The 22,664-nt window shown below is 36.0% G+C and overlaps 1 protein-coding gene across 5 annotated transcripts in view; it reads left to right on the top strand.

Annotated features, from left to right (window-relative positions):
• Positions 1-22,664, top strand: part of ROCK2 (Rho associated coiled-coil containing protein kinase 2) — a 133,405-nt gene that overhangs the window by 28,249 nt on the left and 82,492 nt on the right. For all 5 annotated transcript variants that reach the window (XM_069582613.1, XM_069582612.1, XM_069582611.1 and 2 more), the window contains exons 2-3: positions 19,325-19,406; positions 21,363-21,463. In XM_069582613.1, coding sequence (XP_069438714.1) covers positions 19,325-19,406; positions 21,363-21,463 — 183 coding nt within the window. The remainder of the gene's footprint in view (positions 1-19,324; positions 19,407-21,362; positions 21,464-22,664) is intronic.

Below are 22,664 nucleotides of genomic sequence, written 5' to 3'. Positions count from 1 at the left end.
TCCGCATCAGTTCTTCCAGTGAATATTCAGGGTTGATCTCCTTGATGTTCAGGGGACTCTCAAGAATCTTCTCCAGCACCACAGTTTGAAAGCATCAATTCTTTGGCGCTCAGCCTTCTTTATGGTCCACCTCTCACATCCGTACATGACTGCTGGAAAAACCATAGCTTTGACTGTATCCTGGACATTGTCAGCAAGGTGATGTCTTACAATTAATATGCTGTCTAGGTTTGTCATAGCTTTTCTTCTAAGGAGCACATGTCTAATATCGTGGATACAGTCACCGTCCACAGTGATTCTGGAGCCCAAGAAAATGATATCTGTCACTGTTTCCACTTTTCTCATCTTTTGCATCCATCTTAGAGCTCACTTGATTTCATCCTTCTCAGGGATCACTGTCCTTTATTTTTATCCAGTGCCTCGAAAATTGTTATTTCACTATTTTTCCTGGTTCTTTAGGTGAGTGGTAGGGTAGGTGGGTAAATCCAGTCCTTGTTATTCCATCTTGGCTAAAAGTGAAGGTTGTAGATATTTTAACTTAATCCCCTAAATGTTAGATAAAAATCCATTATCAGACTATGGTAAGACCTGTATGATATAAATTTTATGATATATCATAGTTTATGTAAAGAGTTATCACAGTGCTTGCACATGGCAGAACTGTTTCTGTTGTTTTCCTCATTATCTCATCAGAGATTTAATGTTTTTCTTTAAATGTTAATTATTTAAGATGAGATTTAATCCAATTAATTATAATTGCACCGTGAGAGAGTGCTATTGAAGGAACTTGGTGTGGTGGTAAAGAATATTAAAAAAGTAGATAAATTATGGCAGAGACTCTTATTGGCCCAAATATCTATTATATTCTGCTTCTGTATTGGGAAAAACCCCTGAGATTACTTGGTTTGAACTGAATGAAATAAAGACTATATATGTGTACACACATCTACATACACATATGTATATTTTAACATATATATGTCCTAAAAATATATATCTCAAAAAATATATATATTTAGCAGTTTTGGTTGCGGTGTGTGATTGGCTGCATAAGTGGAGGCTTACAGAATGTGAGCATAAGGGATTTGTGAGTTGTATTAAGGAAGAATCCTTACAGGGAGCTGTTTATGTATCCTTTTCTTGTCATTTGTTTTTAATGGCTCATGTTGGTGCTTGCTATCCCCCATCATGATGTGGAAGCCATGTATTGAGGTTGGTGGTAACAAAGCAGAGAAACCTGGGTCCCTGGTAATCATTGACCCGTAACTGCTTTGAGGCAGAAAGGATGGCACTAAGGGGAGTTTTCTATCACTTGCAGCTGAGCCCAATTCGAACTGATAAGGTACTTAAAACTTCCCATCATTTCCTTAATATTGCCAAGGAAATAAATTTCCTTGCTTCTGAATTGCTTAGAAATGTGTAGGGAAGAGCAGTTTGATTGGTTTTTAAAAAATTAATAGTTACTCCTTGTTAGAGTTCCTTTTATGTATGTGTCTTATGTTTTACAGACATTTCTTTCATTTCCTTCATGTCTTTTTCACAACAGTACTGCAGTATTCATTACCTTTTTGTCTATGCTATTGAGTTTTAGAGAAGTTATATAAGTTGGTAGTAGTTTTAGAGTTCATATTTCATTTCAAGTCTGTCTGGCTCCAAAATCACACTTTTTTTCAGTGAGCTATGCTTTTTCTAGCACCTTTGTTTTAAATCTTTATTTTTGAGGCAACTTCTGGCTGGTAGATTACTCTCTTAACTTTGGGGGTATCACTGTTGTTTGTTTATTAATGAAGAATTGGAAATTAAACTCTGCTGAATCTGTAAAGATGAAAACTATCTCAAATCCTTATTGTTGTTTCTATTCTTTGCAAAACCGTGGACTTCAGCCTGCCAGGCTCCTCTGTCTGTGGGATTTCCCAGGCAAGAATACTGGAGTGAGTTGCCATTTCCTTCTCCAGGGGATCTTCCTGACCCAAGGATTGAACTCACATCTCCTGCATTGCCGGTGGATTCTTTACCACTGAGCCAGTAGTGGTAATTCAACCTTAAGGCTTGTATCATAGATGATGATTATTCTGAAGATCTCAACCTAGCCTTTGCCTAAATTGTTTGACTATTCTAGTATTCTTTATCAGTTGAAGATTTAGTTTTAGGCAGGGTTAGCCTTAAATTGCCAAAAACTAAATCTTTAACTGATAAAGAACATTGCAGAGAAGGCAATGGCAACCCACTCCAGTACTCTTGCCTGAAAAATCCCGTGGACGGAGGAGCCTGGTAGGCTGCAGTCCGTGGGGTCTTGAAGAGTCAGACATGACTGAGCGACTTCACTTTCACTTTTCACTTTCATGCATTGGAGAAGGAAATGGCAGCCCACTCCAGTGTTCTTGCCTGGACAATGCCAGGGATGGTGGAGCCTGGTGAGCTGCCGCCTATGGGGTTGCACAGAGTCGGACACCTAAAGCAACTTAGCAGCAGCCTTAAATTGGGCTTGTCTTGTGGTTCAGTGATAAAGAATCCGCCTGTAATGCGAGAGACCTGGGTTCAATCCCTGGGTTGGGAAGATCCTCTGGAGAAGGGAAAGGCTACCCACTCCAGTATTCTGGCCAGGAGAAGTCCATGGACTGTATAGTCTGTGGGATCACAGAGTTGGACACGACTTTCACTCTACTTCACTTCAGCCTTAAATTAGGGCTTCCCTGGTGGCTCTCCTGTAAAAATCTGCCTACAATGCAGGAGACCAGGATTCGATGCCTAGGTAGGGAAGATCCCCTGGAGGAGGGCATGGCAACCCACTCCAGTACTCTTTGCCTACAGAATTCCATGGACAGAGGAGCCTGGCGGGCTGTAATCCATGGGGTCACACAGAGTTGGACACAACTGAAGCGACTAAGCAGCAGCAGCAGCAGCAGCAGCCTTAAATTAGTTATTTAAGATTGACTCTTCTGGTTTATTCTTAATCTCTTAGCTTGAGAAATTTCTATGCATTTTTGGTTTTCATTCTCTTGTTTTAGCCTTGTCTGTTCAATGATGAAATGAAAGCAGTCATGGGACAAACATCATATTCTAGGAGTGTAAGAGTGCCAAGAATTACTTAAAATACATGATCACATACAACATTTACTTCTTAAATTTAACTTTTGGAATCTATTATGAAACATATTTTTAAAGCCTGAGTATTCTAGAACTTGGTTTACTTGTTATCTCTTAAGTGAAATAAAGGCTGATTGTATACCTGAAAAAGAAATTCACTGGTGGAAGAGACAGATGCCAGACCTATTGAGAATAAGTGCTTGTTTGTATAACCTTTTCGTTTGTTGAGTCTTTCCATTTTTGGAGTACAGGAAATTAAAAAGTATGGAAGAATTTGCCATTCCCAGCTGGTCACATGTTCACCATTCTGTCGACGTTCTTAATGCTGCTTTTATTATTTTATGAATCTGGCATAATTTTTCTCTTTAGTAGTTGATGAAGTGTGGATATAAATTTAATAAGGAAAATTGTTTAAGATTGATAATATTATGTATGCAAATGTTGTGCATATTTCATTTGCCCTCTGCTTTCACCAACCTCTGATATTGGATATGTGTAGGTTGTTGTTTTTCTTTTTTTGCTTCTCTCTTCTTTTGTGATAAAGTACTTATCTATTTTTCCAGCTTTTCAAGTTTGAGTGCTAACAGCTGAGGGTAATTGTAGTTTTAAGAGCGCTGCCTTAGAATTGTGTCCAAATATGCCTCTGCCCAATAGAGTAGCCACTAGCCACATGTGACTAAGTTAATTAAATTAATTAAAATAAGTTCCTCAGTTGCATTAGCCCTATTTCAGGTGCTCAGTGGTCACATGTGGCTAGGGGCTACGTATTGGACAGCACAGAAGTAGAACCTCTGTTGAGCATCTGAAATGCTGATAATGAGATTGTCACCTGAACAAGGTACTTGTGTGATTCTTATTATTTTAGATATATGTCATTTAATAATGTAATTATTCATTTGGATTTTTAGCAGAGATTGTTTAGAAAAGTCAGATCATTCACCTCTACATATAAGCCTTCCTATATTTTGATGGAAGTTTTCTCTCTCTACTTTGAGAACATTTTCAGAAGTCATTATATAGTGTTGCCTAGTTTGCAGATAGAACTTTGTTCCTATGGTGATTTTGAAGGTTGTGTTAAGTTTCTGGATTTTTGTGGATCTGATTTTAAAAAATATTTCTCAGTTTTATGATAGTTTATCTTCTTGTATAACTCCTAATGCTTGACTGACTGCTGGGCATTGTGTATAAACATCTGCTTAGATAATTAGATAGTGTTATCTTTCTTCAGAGGGGATTTTGTTTTTTCCTGTTGGTCAGTTAGGATTGAGGCAGATCACTTTAATCTATTTAGTGATTGAACTGAGAAAGATTTTCAATCTTTTGAGGGTTGCTTTTTTTCTGCCTTTTTTTCCCCCTTATTTATTTCTAGGATACTTATTTCCTTATTTATTTCTAGGTTGGGCTTCTTATTCTTTGTGAGTCTAAAACTTTAATTTCTGTTTCCAATCCCATGAGAGCGCTGGAAGCTCTCTTCAGCTTTTTAACTTTTGAGTTACAGCTTTGTAACTCAAATTTAGGCTCACCCCTCCTTGTGCCTCCTCCTCTTCTCTGCATTGTTAGTCTCAGTGGTAGGACTGGCTTAAAATGTTAAGTCTGTAGTTGGTGGAGGTAGAAATCTCCCTGTTACATTGTCTACAAATTACATGTTTCTTTAAAGAGTCTCCCTTCAGTGTACCATATATTGGAATTTTAGGGGTTTGATATGTTAGTTATTCAGAGCTAGTTGAGAAAGGAGTAAGTTATTATAGATAGGGATCTAAATTTATTTATTGTTGATCTAAATTTATTGTTAACTCTAAGGTACAGTTTCAGATATGGGACAAAATAGATTCATTGTCCTGAGTATATTTGGACTCTTCCAACAGATAGGTCTCCCTCATAGAGGTAGAATCCTCCTTTCTGTGTTTATGCCAAAAACAAGAGTAGATGAGATTTAGTGTGTATCAATTATGTGGATCAAGATTCTAGAAAAGTAATTTTGTTGTTGTTGAGTCACTAAGTCATGTCTGACTGTTTGTGATCCCATGAACTGCAGCATGCCAGGCTTCCCTGCCCTCCAGTGTCTCCCAGAGTTTGCTCAAGCTTCTGTGCATTGAGTTGGTAACGCCATCTAACCATCTTATCCTCTGTTGTGCCCTCTTCCTGCCCTCAATCTTTCCTAGCATCAGGGTCTTTTCCAGTGAGTAGTGTAACTTAAAATAATTGTCAGTAGAACTTGTGATCATTCTCTCTGTTATATACAACCTATAATTCTTGCTTTAGTAGAACTTATATTTTTACCAATTTGGCCATAAAGCATGGATTGGAAAGTAAGTTGGAATGTTGACTGTGTAAAGATACAAAACATTGTTTTGTATTGTTAAGAATACAAAATGGAATATTTTACGGTAATCATGCTGGCAGTATGATGACCTTTATACAGCCTTTTGAATTGAGAATTTATCTAGGAATCAGTGACTTGCGCGTGCTCAGTACTCTCTCAGTGTTGCATATACTACAGTAATGTTGAGTTATGAAGTCTGAACCATATGACTGAGCACAATAAGTACAGGACTGTTTCTTAAAATGTGCTCAACTTTTGATTCCAAATCCAACTTTAACCTTAAAATTTTTTTATAATAAATAAGACTTTATGGTAACGGCCAAACTCATATTTAATATTTCCTGAAGGTTGCAGTCAGTGAGAACACAAGGTAGCACCAATGTAGTAACGCTGCTGCTGCTGCTGCTAAGTCGCTTCAGTGGTGTCCGACTCTGTGACCCTATAGATGGCAGCCCACCAGGCTCCCCAGTCCCTGGGATTCTCTAGGCAAGAACACTGGAGTGGGTTGCCATTTCCTTCTCCAATGCATGAAAGTGAAAAGTGAAAGTGACGTCACTCAGTCGTGTCCGACCCTCAGTGACCCCATGGACTGCAGCCCACCAGGCTCCTCCGTCCGTGGGATTTTCCAGGCAAGAGTACTGGAGTGGGGTGCCATTGCCTTCTCCGTAGTAACGCTACATCCCTTAAAAAAAAACTCCCCAGATTTTGTGATCAGATTAACATAATAGACATGACTGAGCACACACACACACACACACACACACACAGAGACTAAGTTAGAAGAAGTAAAACGTACCAATACTTGTTAGTTTGACTTTTATTTTATTTAGTTCTGCCCATTCATAAAATACCTCAAAAAATATTGACACAGCTTTAATACTAAATGATTGGCTTCATACTTAGTAATGTTAAGCTACTTTTTTGTGTTTACATTTTATTATTATTGTTTTTTGGCAGTTGGTAAGGAGAAGGATTGAAATAGGTTTCGGGTAGAGAACCCTAATTTGTAATACTGTTTCTGTTGGAAATTAGAATTGGATTTATATGTTTGGATTTCATCCACTGTTTATAAGGTGAATGAGGGTCATGTATGTAGCTCATTTAATGATTATCAAACCATATTTATGAATAGATGTTTGTGTTACGTGCACATGTTTTACATGTGCATACAGTTTTGTATGTGTTTCATTTTTAGAAGTATTGGCTTAGATTCAGATATGTTTAAGATAATATTGTCTGTCATTTTTTTGACAATTATTCAAGAAAGGAAGGTCAGCTATGTTACCTTGGCATAGGAGATAAAAGCATTTATAAAATGAGATGTTACTGATTTGACCACTTTGTATATAGAAACCATAAGATCATTTTGTAGATTTTTGGATTGTATTTTTTCTTAAATACAAATGACTTAGTATGTTTTATAATACTGTAAACTAATTGAGATCATTGTGGTTAGCTTAATTATAGTCTTGATAAGTTTTCAAGGAAATGTGATAATAAAATATCGGAGACCTTTTCTTATATATGTCTCTTACTTCCCACCATTGACCTTCTTTGAATATGAGTTCACTGTCTGTCTTTCTCCTAAGAGAAAACTTGATTTCTCCATGTAGCTGTATTTTCCAGTCGTCTGATAGTTAATTCTTATCTGTCAGCATTTGGATTGTTTATACTGTACATTATGCATGCTATTAGCAGATAATTTCTTGCTGTATTAGCTCACTGCAGTATTACAGCTTTGCTTTCTGATGGAAATAGGTTTGCTCACTGAGCTCCTTAGAGCAGGGACATTATTTCATTCATTTATGCTGTAGACATATTTTTTGAAAGGATATCCCAGAACTATCAAAATTAACAGTGGAGTTCTTTTTGCCTGTTTTAGTATTCCTTTGCTAAGATTGTGAAAGTGAACTTATTTTGTAATTATATCTTATTAAGTCTTTTGTGTTTCAAGGACTTTGTGTACATTCCATCATTGACTAAATATTTACTTGCAACTGTTAGTACTACATGTCAAGCCCTGGTTTAGGCCTGGAATGTAACAGTGAACAAAATAGATAAAAACTCCCTGCTATCAGTTTACATTTAAGATAACTATATGTAAGGTACTGATTTATGTTAAGGGGAGAAAGGTAAAATAGGAGGGAGATATGAATATTTGGGTGTCGATAATTTCAGCGGTGCCTTTTAAGTACCCGTTGGAAGTAGGAGAGCTGGGCATGGGCAAACGTGGATGTGAGCATTCCAGACACAAGGAAATAGCAGATCCAAAGCCAGGAGTCAGGAACATGCCTTGATGTGATTTAAAAAAACCAAAAAGTTTAAAAAACAAAACAAAACTGTATACGCTTTGCTCAGAGACCTCATTCAAGTTTTGTTAATTGCTCAGATAATGTTCTTGAGAGAAAGAGGGTCTAATCCAGGCCCGTGCATTGGATCCAGCTCTCATGTCTCTCCAGTCTCCTCAGTTTGGAACAGTTCCTCAGTCTCTCTTGCTTTTCGTTCTGTTCACATGCTGAAGATTATAAGCTACTCATTTTGTAAACTGTCCTTCAATTTGGGTTGTCTGATGTTTCCTGATGACTTGACCCAGGATACGTATTTTGGCTGCAGTTTCACAGAAGTGATGTTGTTTTCTTGATGAATCCTTTTTCGTGGCATACAGTTAGTTTTTATCCCATTCGGTAGTGTTAACTTAGACCACTAGATTAATGATGTTGTCTATCAAGTTTTTGGTCCATGTAATTAATAAGTATTTTGTGGGGAGATATTTTGAAACCACATAAAATCACATTTCATTCCCACTTTGGTCTACTAGTTTTAGCATCACTAATGTTTTTCACCTAAATTAATTTTTACCATGGTGGTTGCCAAAGGGTGGTATTCTGGTTAAGTAGTCCTTCTAGAGGTGGTGGTAGTATAGTAGTTAGCATAACTGTCTTCTGCGTATTCCTCCTCCTTTTATTAGTTGGCATTTTACTGTAAGGAAGAGAATTAATTAATATCTAAACTTATACAGTGATATATCTATTAATTAATATCTATTTACACTATTTTTTGGCCATGCTGTATGGCATGTGGGATCTTAGTTTCCCTACCAGAGAGCCCAAGCTCTCTGCAGTGGAAGCATGGAGTTCTACCTGTTGGATTGCCAGAGAATTCCCTTAACTTTTTAAAAAAACTTTTATCTTGAAGTAATTAGAAATTCACAGGAAGTTGCAAAAATAGTACAGAATGGTCCTGTGTACCCTTCACCTAATTTCCTCAAATGTTTATATCTTAGATAACTGTAGTACATTAACAAAATCAGGATATTTGCTCAATACAATGCATAGGTATAGATCTATGCAGTTTTATCACCTGTGCGTCTTTTTACTTTTGGCACAAGGTTCTGTAGGCTCATCTAAAAATTTTCCTGCTCTAGTCCTGGGATCAGCCATTTCTTTGAGGAGCCCTAATTTTTTTTTTTTTTCTTTTAGTGGAGAAGAGTGTTTCAGGACTCTGGGTGGTAGGTGGGGTCATGGCTGTTGAGATTGCTCATGGCTACTGCACTCAGACCTTTGCAGTGGGCAGGTCAAGCATCAACATATATATTTTCATATGTCTTTATATATTGAAAATCATGAATTTACGCTGATGCGTCCAGTTCTCCCAACACCATATTTTCTTTCTAACTCTTCCCCCATTCCATATTTGCACCTCTTCTCCCAAAATTAAAAGCTGGCTCCTATTACTATATAGTTATTAGTTTGCTCTTTCTTTTGTATGTAGCCAGCTCATCACCTCCACAGAACTGTGATGTTGCTTAGGTGTGCCTTCTTGTGAAGGCCCTGACAGCTGCTGAACTGCTTCCCTCCTCTGTTTCCACTTCTTCCTTATGCGGGGCCCCTGCTGTAATTTTAGAAACCTTCAGAAGGCCAGTCTGGCTGGAGTAGAATGAATAAGAATGGAAGTAATAGGAGGTGAGGCTTGAGAGTTAACCAATTAAGTGGGTGAAGTATGATTATAAAGAGCCTCATAGCTTATAGCAGGGAATCTGTGCTTTCATCTCAATGAGATGGAAGTCCTTGGAGGTTCTGAGTGAGTGATGGGATAAGACTGGGGAGAATGAAAGACAGTGGAAAATGATAGGATCTGGATTGAAGGTCCCTCTTGAGTCACAAGGTTGTTGAAGTATTAGAAAAAACTGGTAGTCAGTGAGTACTGCTGCTGCAAAGTCACTTCAGTCGTGAGTAGGATGTTTAAAATTGAAATTATGAGATGTTGCAGTTACTGATAATGATTAGGTTAAGGAGACCATAGGAATCAATAGGTGTTAGGATATCTAGTAGTATAATGACATCACCAAGAATTTTGACAGGATTAGAGAATGTTAGAGAGTCTGACAGTCAGCAAGGAGCTAAAATCTTTAGAGACTGAGGGTTAGTGATAGTGGGCAGGGATGCTCACAAGAAGGGGTGGTGGGTGGCTGATGATGTGGTTCAAAGCTCAGAGTTTGCAGAAAGAGGAAGAGTGATGTAAGACTGACTGCTTGGAGCAAAGAGGACACTTATCCCACCTCCAGGCTTCTACTATTTGGGAAGGTTGTTATGGTAGGTAGTGTCATCAAGGGAACAAAAAGGGTTTCAACTAGAGTAGGAAGGTAAAAGAAATTGGTCATAAAAAGAAGTTCAATAATTGAACTGCATATCTATATGTAGTTCAATAATTGAATTGTATAAATTGTGTAAATAATACTAACATGGCATACCTGCTTTCTTGCTTTAGTAAGTGTAACTTATGTAATATCAGGTAATTGTATCACCAGTCCTCTTGTCTGATATCTGATTTAATGTTTGAGAACATATTCTATCTATGTAAAATTTTATGGTAGAAACATTAGAGGAATCAAATGAATTTGACAAATTCTGTACTTAAAGAATTTACAGCTAATAGATGTGATAAGCAGTGTATAGAAAAATATTTTAAGTAAAAAGTGACGTGTTCATTGAAGAACATGTGATGTGTCAAAGTTTGGAAGATGGAAAATTTTTATCCTGGCATATCAAGGAAGAAGGCTTCATGGAAATAAGTACCGTTTGAACCAGTCTTGAAGCAGAGATAAGATTTGGCAAATAGAGATGATCATGCAGAACATTTTCTTATGCTTAGCACTCAGTCATGGTACATGGTTGACAAGTTATTAGGAAGTTTTGAATGTTCTGTGGTGAAAGACTGATATAAGCAAACTTATGAGGGGAGAAAGATCAGTGTGAAAATTTTGTTGGTCTAGGTGATGTTATCAAATAGAGATAATGTGAACCAAATATAAAATTTAAGTTTTACTAGTGGTGGTGGTGGTTTAGTCACCAAGTTGTGTCCAGTTCTTGCGACCCCATGGACTGTAGCCTGTCAGGTTCCTCTGTCCATGAGATTCTCCAGGCAAGAATACTGGAGTGGGTTGCCATTTCCTTCTCCAGGGGATCTTCCCAACCCAGGAATATAACCTAGGTCTCCTGCATCACAGGCAGATTCTTTCCCAACTGAGCTATAAGGTAAGCCCAAATTTTACTGGTAGCCATATTTTAAAAATAGAAAGATTAAATTAATGTTAATAATATATTTATTCCAATATAACCCAAATATAATTTTAGCATGTAATCAATATTAAAAATTACTAATGAGATACTTTACATTCTCTTTTTGGTACTAAGTCTTTGAAATCCAGTTTGTATTTTATATTTACAGCATATCTCAGCTTGGGCTATCACATTTCAAGTGCTCAATGGCCATGCATAGCCAGTGGCTTCTACATTGGACAGTACAAATCTAGAGCAAATAAGAATGAAAAGTAGTAGAATAATGGGAAATAAGATTGGAGAAGGTTAGTGGGCCCAGATGACAAAGAATTTTTTATGCTAATTAAAAGGTTTTAGACTTTTTTCTAAGCATTGGTAAGCTGTCAAATAATTTTAAGGAGGGCGTGAAAGGTATAGATTTAAATTTCAGAAAGACTGATTGCTCAGTAGTAGATTGGAGAGGGGCAGGAGCAGTGGATGATTAAAGGCAAGGAAACTAATTAGTAGGTAATAAATCAGAATCTGAGCAAAACAACAGTGGGGAATGGAACAGAGAAGGGAGCGCCTGTGAGACCTTAAAGCTAGTAGTATCAGCCATACAGATGGAATGACCTGATGTGAGGGAGCAAGAAAAGAATTTCTGAATCAGACTTACATAAAATGGCACTGCTTATTAGAAACAGAGTAGATGACTTTTGAGTGAGAAAATATGAATTGTTTTGGATATATTAAAATGTTTAAGAATAATAGAAAAATCCTGACATTTAAGGAATTTGTCATCTCTAAATTTTAATCTTGTGTTCCTTTAGTAGAATAGTTTTGAAATATTTTCAGGTATTCTTTCTTTATAATTTGTGTACGTGTTTTAAGATACTGTGTACATTATAAAATACACATAAAATGAGTTCAAAAGTAAAAGCTAAATATGTAAGCATATTTGTGAGATAATTTTATAACACTGCAAAAAGTTTTCTCACTAAGTTAAAAGTGTTTAATTTGCATTAAAAAAATTTTGGCTTCATGTTGGTACAGTGAATTGATGATTGGGTTTGAAGTTCAATTTATTTTGCTACTGGGTTTTTAAGGACTATGACAGGATATTTTAAATTTCACAAAGATATATGGATACAAATAGAAGAAGCACAACACATTAGTGGCTGCAGTTATTAAGTCACAATACTCATTTTCTGGTTTTGCCTATCAGTTACACTACTCATTGATTGTTGGAATTTGGTTAGTAAATTTCTGTTTTCTCTGATTGATAGGAGGCTAGTTGTTGAAAACAAATTAGAAATCATTTATTTTTATATTTAAACACATGGCTGAACATTTTTAACTGGGTCAGAAAATTATGTTTGCAAGTTTTAAAAACATAGATGTGAAAGTTGAAAAAAAAATTTTAATAGGCCAAGCATCTTATTATTTGTAAAATTCACATATGGATGGAACCATTTCCAGACATATCCTTTTCAAAAACACTCCTTTCCATAGGAAGAATTTCTTCCAGAAAGTTTTTCTTCTTTTCTCACTTTCTCTCAAGAAAATAGATTTTAGTTAGTTTTTTTTTTTTTAACCATATTTTCATACATTTCAGCCATTAAAAAATTCCAGGGTTTCCCAGTGGTGTCTGAATTTAAAAAAAAAAAAATTTTTTTTCTGATGTGAAAGAAACTAACAAAGTTATTTTTTATTTTAGTAAAAAAGTTAAAAATAATAATTTTAAAAACTAATTAAAACTAAATACAGGAGACTTTCAAACATTTATCATTAAGTTTAATGAAAATTGGTTAAGTGCTGGGTAGAACACAGGTAAATATTATGCAAGTAATTATAGAGATTTTTTTTCATGTTCCTGTTGTTTAGGTTTTAAATTGGGGTGGCTTTGCTTTTGTCATTAACATGGAAATATGAATTCTTGAAAAGCTTTGTGTTCTGCAGAAACCATGTACCATAACTAACAAGGCTTATTAGAATAATAGAGTAGGAACAGACTGTGTAGAACCTATACAAATTTTAATTAAAATGCCACCAAAAATATTTCAAATAGCAATAATCAACAGTCACAGATATTTGAGTATCTGCAGCCTTAAACCCTGAGGCTTGAGCTTTTTTCTTTGAGATTTATGTCTTCTCAGCTTTTTCATCTGCACTTGTAAACTTACTAGATAGCTTAATGTCATGAGTGTAAGAGTTTTTGAAGCTGCTATTTATTCGTACTTCAGTAAGGCATTTCTACATGATTTTTTTGGCTTTTTTCTTAATGTCATCCTATATTGCTAAGGCTTTCGGTTTTAATTTGAGAAAGCTTGCTTATCATTTAAAAACATTACCAACCTGGAAAAAAATCACATATTTTACTTAGTATTTGAATTATTTCCTTATTTTCCACTTGCATTTGGGATAATTTGTGTTACAGAAATTCAGATGATAGCAGTACATATTATTCATCATTAATGATTATGGATGTAGCACCATATTTCAAATAGCCTTTAGATAATTTTTAACTTTGTGGGTGGTGATATGATTAGCTTGCATTGTTTTTAGCCTCATAATTTGGGCAGTAAGAGCTTATATAAGGAGTAGGTGAGTTATTAAACTGCCATTTTTTTTTCCAGTTTGTACAAATTGCATTTTGGTATTATCTTAAATCTATAATTATATCCATTATAGTCATTTTAAAAAGTTTTATTAAGGTGTAATTGATATACAATAAATTGTACATAATTAAATTGTACAATTTGACTTTGGCATATCATTGCACCTCAAAGTGGAATGGTTTTTAATCTGCTTGGCAACCTTTCTACCAGTAAATTTAAAAAAAGAAAAAAAATCTGGGTACATGTAAGCTGTAGTATGTCACAATTCAATGAAAGTTAACAAGAATGAGATGTTGCTGAAAACCCCCTTGTTAAAAACATTTTAAGGTTAAATATGCAAAATTGTAACATTTTCTTCTTGGACTTCAGTGGATCATCTTATTTCCATTGAGTACATTTATTCAACTTGGGAGATTTCTGAGGTCTATTGGATATTTGGTGGGTCCTTGCATATATAATTCTGGGTCTCGGGGTAGAAGTAGATAGAGGTATTGGCCATGGAAAATGGTTCTCAGGATAAAGTTCGGATATGTGTTTGTTTCATTAACTTCTCCCGTTGAATGTGGTGGTGTGGTTTAGTCACTAAGTCGTGTCCAACTCTTGCAGTCTCATGGACTGTAGCCTGCCAGGCTCCTCTGTCTATAGGATTCTCCAGGCAAGAATACTGGAGTGGGTTGCCATTTCCTTCTCCAGGGGATCTTCCTGATCCAGGTATCGAACCCGGGTCATCTGCATTGTAGGCAGATTCTTTACCAACTGAGCTATGAGGGAAGCCCCCCACTGAGTGTAGGAGAAATTATGGCTGTTTGTGCATTCCAGTTAAGGATGATTTTATGTTCAGTATTTTTAAGTAATTTTCGTTTTCTTTTTAAACCAGTGATGCTAGTGTGTCTAAATTGATTGACAAGAGATTCTTATTCCTGCTTGCTGTTGTCCAGTCACTCATTCATGTCTGACTCTCTGTGACTCCATGGACAGAAGCACACCAGACTAACTCTGTCCTTCATCATCTCCTGGAGTTTGCTCAAACTCATGCCCATTGAATCAGTGGTGCCATCCAACCATCTCACCCTCTGTTGCCTTTCTCCTGCCCTCAATCTTTCCCAGCATCAGTGTCTTTACCAGTGAGTTAGCTCTTGGCATCGGGTGGCCAAAGTATTGGAGCTTAGCTTCCTCATCAGTCCTTCCAATGAATATTCAGGGTTGATTTCCTTTAGGATTGATCTTGCTGTCCAGGGAACCCTCAAGAGTCTACTCCAGCACCATAGTTTGAAAGCATCAGTTTTTGGTCACTCAGCCTTCTTTACGGTCCAGCTCTCACATCTGTACATGACTACTGGAAAAACCACAGCTTTGACTATACAGACCTTTGTCAGTCAAGTGATGTCTCTGCTTTTTAATTATGCTATCTAGGTTTGTCATAGCCTTCCTTCTAAGGAGCAAGCATCTTTTAATTTCATGGCAGCAGTCACTGTCCACAGTGATTTTGGAGCCCAGGAAAATAAAGTCTCTCACTGTTTGCATTGTTTCCCCATCTATTTGCCATGAAGTGATGGGACCTGATGCCATGACCTTAGTTTTTTGAATGTTGAGTTTTAAGCCAGCTTTTTCACTCTCCTCTTTCCCTTTCATCAAAAGGCTCTTTAGTTCCTCTTTGCTTTCTGCAGTAAGGATGGTGTCATCTGCATATCTGAGGTTATTGATATTTCTCCCGGCAATCTTGATTCCAGCTTGTGCTTCATCCAGCCCGGCATACCCTGCATAAAAGTTAAATAGCAGGATGACAGTATGTAGCCTTATCATACTCCTTTCCCAATTTGGAACCCGTCCATTGTTCCATGTCTGATTCTAACTGTTGCTTCTTGACCTGCATACAGGTTTCTCAGGAGGCAGGTCAGGTGGTCTGGTATTCCCATCTCTTTCAGAGTTTTCCACAGTTTATTGTGATCCACACAATCAAAGGCTTCAGCGTAGTCAGTGAAGGAGAAGTAGATGTTTTCTGGAATTCCCTTGCTTTTTCTATGATCCAGTGGGTGTTGGCAATTTGATCTCTGGTTTCAACTTGTACATCTAGAAGTTCTCAGTTCATGTACTGTTGAAGCTTAGCTTGAGGGATTTTGAGCATTACCTTGCTAGAATGTGAGATGAGTGCAATTGTGCGGTAGTTTGAACATTCTTTGGCATTGCTTTTCCTTGGGATTGAAATGAAAACTGACCTTTTCTAGTCCTGTGGCCACTGCTGAGTTTTCCAAATTTATTAACATATCGAGTGCAGCACATAAACAGCATCATCTGTTAGGATTTTAAGTAGCTCAGCTAGAATTCCATCACCTCCACTGTTTTTGTTTGTAGTAATGCTTCCTAAGGCCCACTTGGCTTCATACTCCAAGATGTCTGGCTCTAGGTGAGTGACCACACCATTGTGGTTCTCTAGGTCATTAAGATCTTTTTTGTACAGTTCTTCTGTGTATTCTTGCCACTTCTTAATCTCGTCTGCTTCTGTTATGTCTTTACTGTTTCTGTCCTTTATTGTGCCCATCTTCACATGAAATGTTCCCTTGGTATCTCTTAATTTTCTTGAAGAGATCTCTAGTCTTTCCCATTCTATTATTTGTGTTCAGGAAAAGTTAGGAAAATAGGTTGTTCTATACATATATTTTTTTCTGCCATAATAATTGTAATGAGAAAGATTGGATGTTGACTTGTATCTATTTATTCAGAAAGACAATAAGATAAATCACTTTTCTCTCTTGCCTTCCTCTGTTGCTAACTTTCTGCATGCAGACAATTTAAGTCAGTACTGGAGCTGATTCCCATAATTATAACTAAAGATATTAGAAATGTGGGAGATCTGGGAAGTGGGCAAGCTCTGAGGGCTTAGTTTAAGATTTATTTGAAAGCTGTGTCTGAACTTCCTCCTTATGCAGTTTCATATAAAAGTTAGGCAGTAAGTTTTTTTTTTTTTAATGTCTTTTAGGAGCCGGAGCTGGGGTTTTTCACTGCAGCTACTGTTTTCCCAGTAATCGATCTTGGGGAAACATTTTGTCCATTAGGTTCTTTTAATTTTCAGTCTTTGGTCTTACTGCTCTCAGCACTGAAATCCAGTAGATCTTTGCAACTTTAGCTTCTACTCATTGCTTGGCATTTTTCCTTCTTATTCTTGAATATTTTGTGGTGATGGTGTTTTTTTTTTTCCCCTTTCAGTGGGGCTATAACTTTTAAATCTCTCCTGTCATTTCTGTGCATTTGAAAGTAGGGAAAGAGACAAATAGTGTTAATTTTCTTCATTGCTTTTGGTTGTAGGCTTTTCCTTAGTATGTTTTATATTTTAAAGTTTCTTTATCTCAGTTTTAGTATCACTTTCTAAGAATTAGTGTTGAAATAAAAAAAAATTACCTCCTAAGGTTTATATGAAACTGCTTAATGAGGATGGTCATAGAAATAGGGTTTTAATCAAGTCTTGAGCTAATCCAGCAACTTGATCTCAGCATCAGTTTCATATACTGAAAATACTGGTATCTTTTAATAATTCAGTCTTTGTTTTTTAAAAATAGTACTAAATAGAATAAGTTTCAAGTGTAGAAATTCATAAATATAGAAGTATAAATGTAAACATATTTACCTCTGCATTATCTTCTGATGTAAATTATTAGCAAATTAACCTATTAGTATTATTCAAAAATAAATGCTACCCAAAAAAACCCCTTAATGTACAAATGAAATAGTATATGATCTTTAAAATATGGTTTACAAAAACAAAATAGTATTACCATTGAGTTGAGCCACTGCTCAAGTATTCCAACTGCTGAAAAAGCTCTGTCTCTACACTAGTGGAAGATATTATGGGGAAATATTTATAAACTATTTCTAGTTTTTTTTCTGTTTATTTATTCTTTATGGAACTCCATCTCTCTGTGATGACTTTTGGGGAGGCTGTAAAATAAGCAAGGATTCAGTCCTTTTACTGATGTCAAGCTGTAGTTTTGTTTCAAAGAAAGCTTTCTTTGTCTTTATTATATGGACATGGAGACAGTATGAAGTGTACAAATGATGTTTCTTGGGAAAGTCTGAACTAGAGGAGAATATTCTTATTAATAGAAGCTTCTGCCTGTCAATTTAAATGTTTTCTCCTTTGTGGAGATTTATGGAGGTCCTATAATACAGAACCTTTCAAATGAATGTACCCTTTTTGATTTGAAATGTTAACACAGAGTATAAATCTGGATATATCTAAAAATATGTGATTCAGATTTTGTATTTTAAACTTACTAAAATATCAAAATTATACCAACAAAGATATATTGATGTTTTGGTACTTATAAATAGCCTAGTATGCTAAAATGCTAGTATGAAAAGTAGTTCAGCTATCCTTGAAAGGGAATTTGTGGGATGAGGATGGAGGAAGGGTGTCAAAATGTGAATGTAACGGTCTCAACTTGACTGGAAGTTGTATATTAAGTTTTAATGTATTTTTTTCTTTCAGTTGAAGAGAATCACTCGTTTCAGTGTATCTGCATTAATGGTATCAGTGGGGTGTAGATAACGTTCATTGTGATGAAAAATATTTATAGCTTACTGTTAATACCTCTGCACCATTCTCTATAGAATATTTTCACAAAGTGTTGACATGTTTCTTAACAGAAATTGAAAATATGAAATATTACTTATAAATAAACATTATATGTGCAGTTTTTCTAAAATTAGTAAAGTAAAAATCCAAGTTTCCTTTCTAAGTTTTGCATGTGATTGTCCCCACATTTTCTTCCTACCCAGATCCTTAAAATCTCTCTTTATTACTGTTTCGTTTCCTGCAATCCTTTAGCTTCCTTCTTTACTCTTGCAAGCTTCCACTGGTAGTTGAGATGAGGGAGATGATTTTAAGTATATTGAACCTTAAAAACTTAGGAAGTATTTTGCTACATCATTTTCTAATAGCAAGGCCTTGGGCATGCCAAAGTGGCTTAATCTTTCTAAACTTTGTTTCTTTTTTAAATGAGAATATGTCTTTTTCTGCCTTCCTCAGAATTACTCCCAGATGAAGCAATATATGCACTGGTGTTTTAGAAATACTGTTTCACCTTCATAAGCATATTCCCTCCCTTGAGTAATTTGAGACTTGGTTTGTTTCTTATTAGTTTTTTTCACTGCCACCAAAATACATATATGTACTTTTTCCTATTTTGCTTATAAATTTAATACATGCTTATAGAAAGTCTAGAAAATACAGAAAACTTAAAAAAATAGAAACCTGAATATGCCTCATCCTGTTTTCATGTTTTTAAGGGAAATTTAGTTTTGAACTTCACTTTCCTGAGGGAAAGGATAGTTAGTGTCTCACTTATTTTTAGATTTTCTGTTCTTTCCATGTACTAGGCACACAATTAATGCTTGTTGAATGAATGGGAACTAAAACTTATTCTAGGTATATTTCTTAAAGTCAAAAGCTTTGTAAAACTTTACCAGACATTCGAAGAGAGAAAAAACATCTGACTCACAAGAAATAATAGTGGATGCACATTTTAAAATGACCTTTTTCTATTGGCTAAAAGTACAGTGGAAAATATGATAGGATCAACCCTAATATTCTCTGGCAGAAGTTAGGAAACTATTTAAAGCTATTGGACTGGGAAATTTCATATCAAAGTGGATTGACATTTATTAATAGTGAGAGTAGCACAGTAAAATTTAAAGGCTTTTTGTCTTGAATGCTTGAAAATTGTAATAACTTTTCTTTCCTCTGTTTATTTTTTGTTAAACAGGATGGCTTAAATTCTTTGGTCCTTGATTTGGATTTTCCAGCTTTGAGGAAAAACAAAAATATAGATAATTTCTTAAATAGATGTAAGTATGTATAAACTTCATATGTGATCACATAACTCTACTTTTGATGAGAGATTTATGTTTAATATCATTACAGTCCACAAACTTTTAAATTATTAAACAAGTATTTTTAGTTTGCAGTTTGATGTATTTAAATACTAATATTTTTTATTTTCAAACCAAAATTGGAAAACCAATTAAAGTATGTGAAATAGATAAAGTTCAAAATTTTATATAAATTAAGGCTATTTAAGAGATGGGAATACCAGACCACCTGACCTGCCTCCTGAGAAACCTGTATACAGGTCAGGAAGCAACAGTTAGAACTGTACATGGAACAATAGACTGGTTCCAAATAGGAAAAGGAGTACGTCAAGGCTGTATATTGTCACTCTACTTATTTAACTTATATGCAGAGTACATCATGAGAAATGCTGGGCTGGAGGAAGCACAAGCTGGAATCAAGATTGCCTGGGAGAAATATCAGTAACCTCAGATATGCAGATGACACCACCCTTATGGCAGAAAGTGAAGAAGAACTAAAGAGCCTCTTGATGAAAGTGAAAGAGGAGAGTGAAAAAGTTGGCTTAAAGCTCAACATTCAGAAAACTAAGACCCTGGCATCTGGTCCCATCACTTCATGACAAATAGATGGGAAAACAATGGAAAGAGGGACAGACTTTATTTTCTTGGGCTCCAAAATCACTGCAGATGGTGACTGTAGCCATAAAATTAAAAGATGGCTGCTCCTTGGAAGAAAAGCTATGACCAACCTAGATAGCATATTAAAAAGCAGAGACATTACTTCGCAAGAATGGTCCATCTAGTCCAAGCTATGGTTTTTCCAGTCGTCATGTATGGATGTGAGAGTTAGGCCATAAAGAAAGCTGAGCCCTGAAGAATTGATGCTTTTGAACTGTGGTGTTGGAGAAGACTCTTGAAAGTCCCTTGGACAGCAAGGAGATCCAGCCAGTCAATCCCAAAGGAAATCAGTCCTGAATATTCATTGGAAGGACTGATGTTGAAGCTGTAGCTCCAATCCTTTGGCCACCTGATGCGAAGAACTGACTCATTGGAAAAGACCCTGATGCTGTGAAAGGCTGAAGGCAGGAGGAGAAGAGGATGACAGAGAATGAGATGGTTGATGGCATCACTGACTCAGTGGTCATGAGTTTGAGCAAGCTCCAGGAATTTTTGAAGGACAGGGAAGCCTGGTGTGCTGTAATCCATGGGGTTGCAGTCAGACATGACTGAGACTGAACTAAACTGAAGACTTAGCTTTACGTTACCCAGAAGACTTAATGAGCTTTATGTTTGTATAAATGTAGACATTTCAGTCTAGTCAGAGATAATGTGATAACAATTATTGCCATAAATGTGGTAACTTTTAATATTTACCAGTATTGATGTTGCAGTGAAGTTGTGAATGAATTGAATTCTGAGAATTAGAAATTCTCAAAATAATTGTGTACACTTTATGTGAACACAGTAAGCTTTTAAATTTGGAATTATCAGAGTCTGGGCTATTTTCCTAATTGAAAACTTACATATAGCTATCAAATCTACAGTACGTAATTAATGTTTTTCAAAGAGATAGGTTACCAGAATTCATTATAAAGACTAACCTTGTATAACTTCATAGCAACTTTCTGCCATGATTTAGAGTGTGCTCCAGGATTGCTTGGGTCATCACAGTTTCAGCTGTCATCTAACTTGCTACACAATAGACTTAGAAACAGCATTGCTTAAATACTGCTTTTTTGATGGTTTTATACGTGTTAAGCCATAGAGTTTTCATCCTTTGACGTAAAGTTTATGTGTCTTTAGATTTTTAACAACAGCATTTAAAAGCTGATAGTTTTAGCTGAAAACTAAACCCAGTCTTTGAAATACAAATTTGTTTACCAACATGGTAAGTATTTTAAAATGTTGTTTATAAATATGGTGATTGACATTATGCTGATCTTTTTATTGTAGATGAGAAAATTGTGAAAAAGATAAGAGGTTTACAGATGAAGGCAGAAGACTATGATGTTGTAAAAGTTATCGGAAGAGGTGCTTTTGGTGAAGTCCAGTTGGTAAGAATTTGTTTTGTTCTTTTTATTATTTATTTTGATGACATGGTTTTGTGAAACATTTGTCAGTGGCCCTAGAGTGAATCTTATTTTTGTGTCCAACCATGCCAGAAAATTAGCATTATGAGTTTCATCATTTCATCTCTTAAGTGCATCAGTGTCTTCATCTATGAAAGGAGATAATTATACTCTAAATACCAGCTCTTTTACAGCTCTAAAACATTGGGATTTAGAATAAGGCCAGGTTGGCTTCACACATGATCTGCTTAGCAGTTAATATTCTTTCAAGGGCGGCCCCGCCGTTCCCCTCGCCCGGGGGGGGGACGCACGGGGCCGGGGGGCCGGCGGCGCGAGCCAGTCGCCGCCGTGACACGCGTCCGCGCGGGTGTCCCGTCCCTCTGTCTCGTCCCGGGCGGCGGGGACAGGGAGGACAGCACGCGGGCGTCGGCGTGGCCCTCGCGCGCTCCCTTTCTTCCAAAAAAAAAAAAAAAATTCTTTCAGAACTACTGTGTTTTTATTATGTTCAGATTCATAACATCTCTGCCTAATTAACTGACATTTAATATGAAAAACCCAACAAAGGCATTTTAATATTTGAAAGAAAATGTAAAATTTGCCTTTGCAGGGCAAAATGATAGCACTAGAAATACTTATAAATGTTTGCAGACATTTCAGACACTTTTTATATATGAGGAACAGTAATGTAATAATTTCTTTTTTCATCACTTGAATATAGGACTTCTCTTTTCTTTTTTTATAGTTAAACTATAAGGGTCAAATTATTTTTTTAACTTACAGTCCTTTATTCTCCTTGATGGAGCACCGAGAAAAACTGTGTGCTAGCTTAGGTTTCTCTAGGAATAAGTTATGACAGAGTAACCTCTGTCTTTTTCTTTCATTCCTTGTCTCATTGATAGACTTATTGAATTTGTAGATCAAGATAGTGCAATAGATGTAGTATATATCTATAAGATATTTGAAAAGTCTGACATACTTGTGAATATATGGAGAAATATCAGTGAATAAGCATATGGGTAGAGAGCTTTAAAACTAAGTTAATAACTGTTGTAGGCATAAATGGTTCCTTGGACACAGATCCCCAAGGACAGTTTTTAGAATTCTTTCCTGTCCTATTAAACATTTTATTAATGACTTATATTGAGGCAGTGGTGACAGGTTGAATTACTTTGTAGATGAGTTAAAA

Source organism: Ovis canadensis, chromosome 3, assembly GCF_042477335.2.
Source record: "Ovis canadensis isolate MfBH-ARS-UI-01 breed Bighorn chromosome 3, ARS-UI_OviCan_v2, whole genome shotgun sequence".
Classification (NCBI taxonomy): domain Eukaryota; kingdom Metazoa; phylum Chordata; class Mammalia; order Artiodactyla; family Bovidae; genus Ovis; species Ovis canadensis.
Note: the sequence above shows the minus strand (reverse complement) of the source record. Positions and strands in the feature narration are given on the sequence as shown.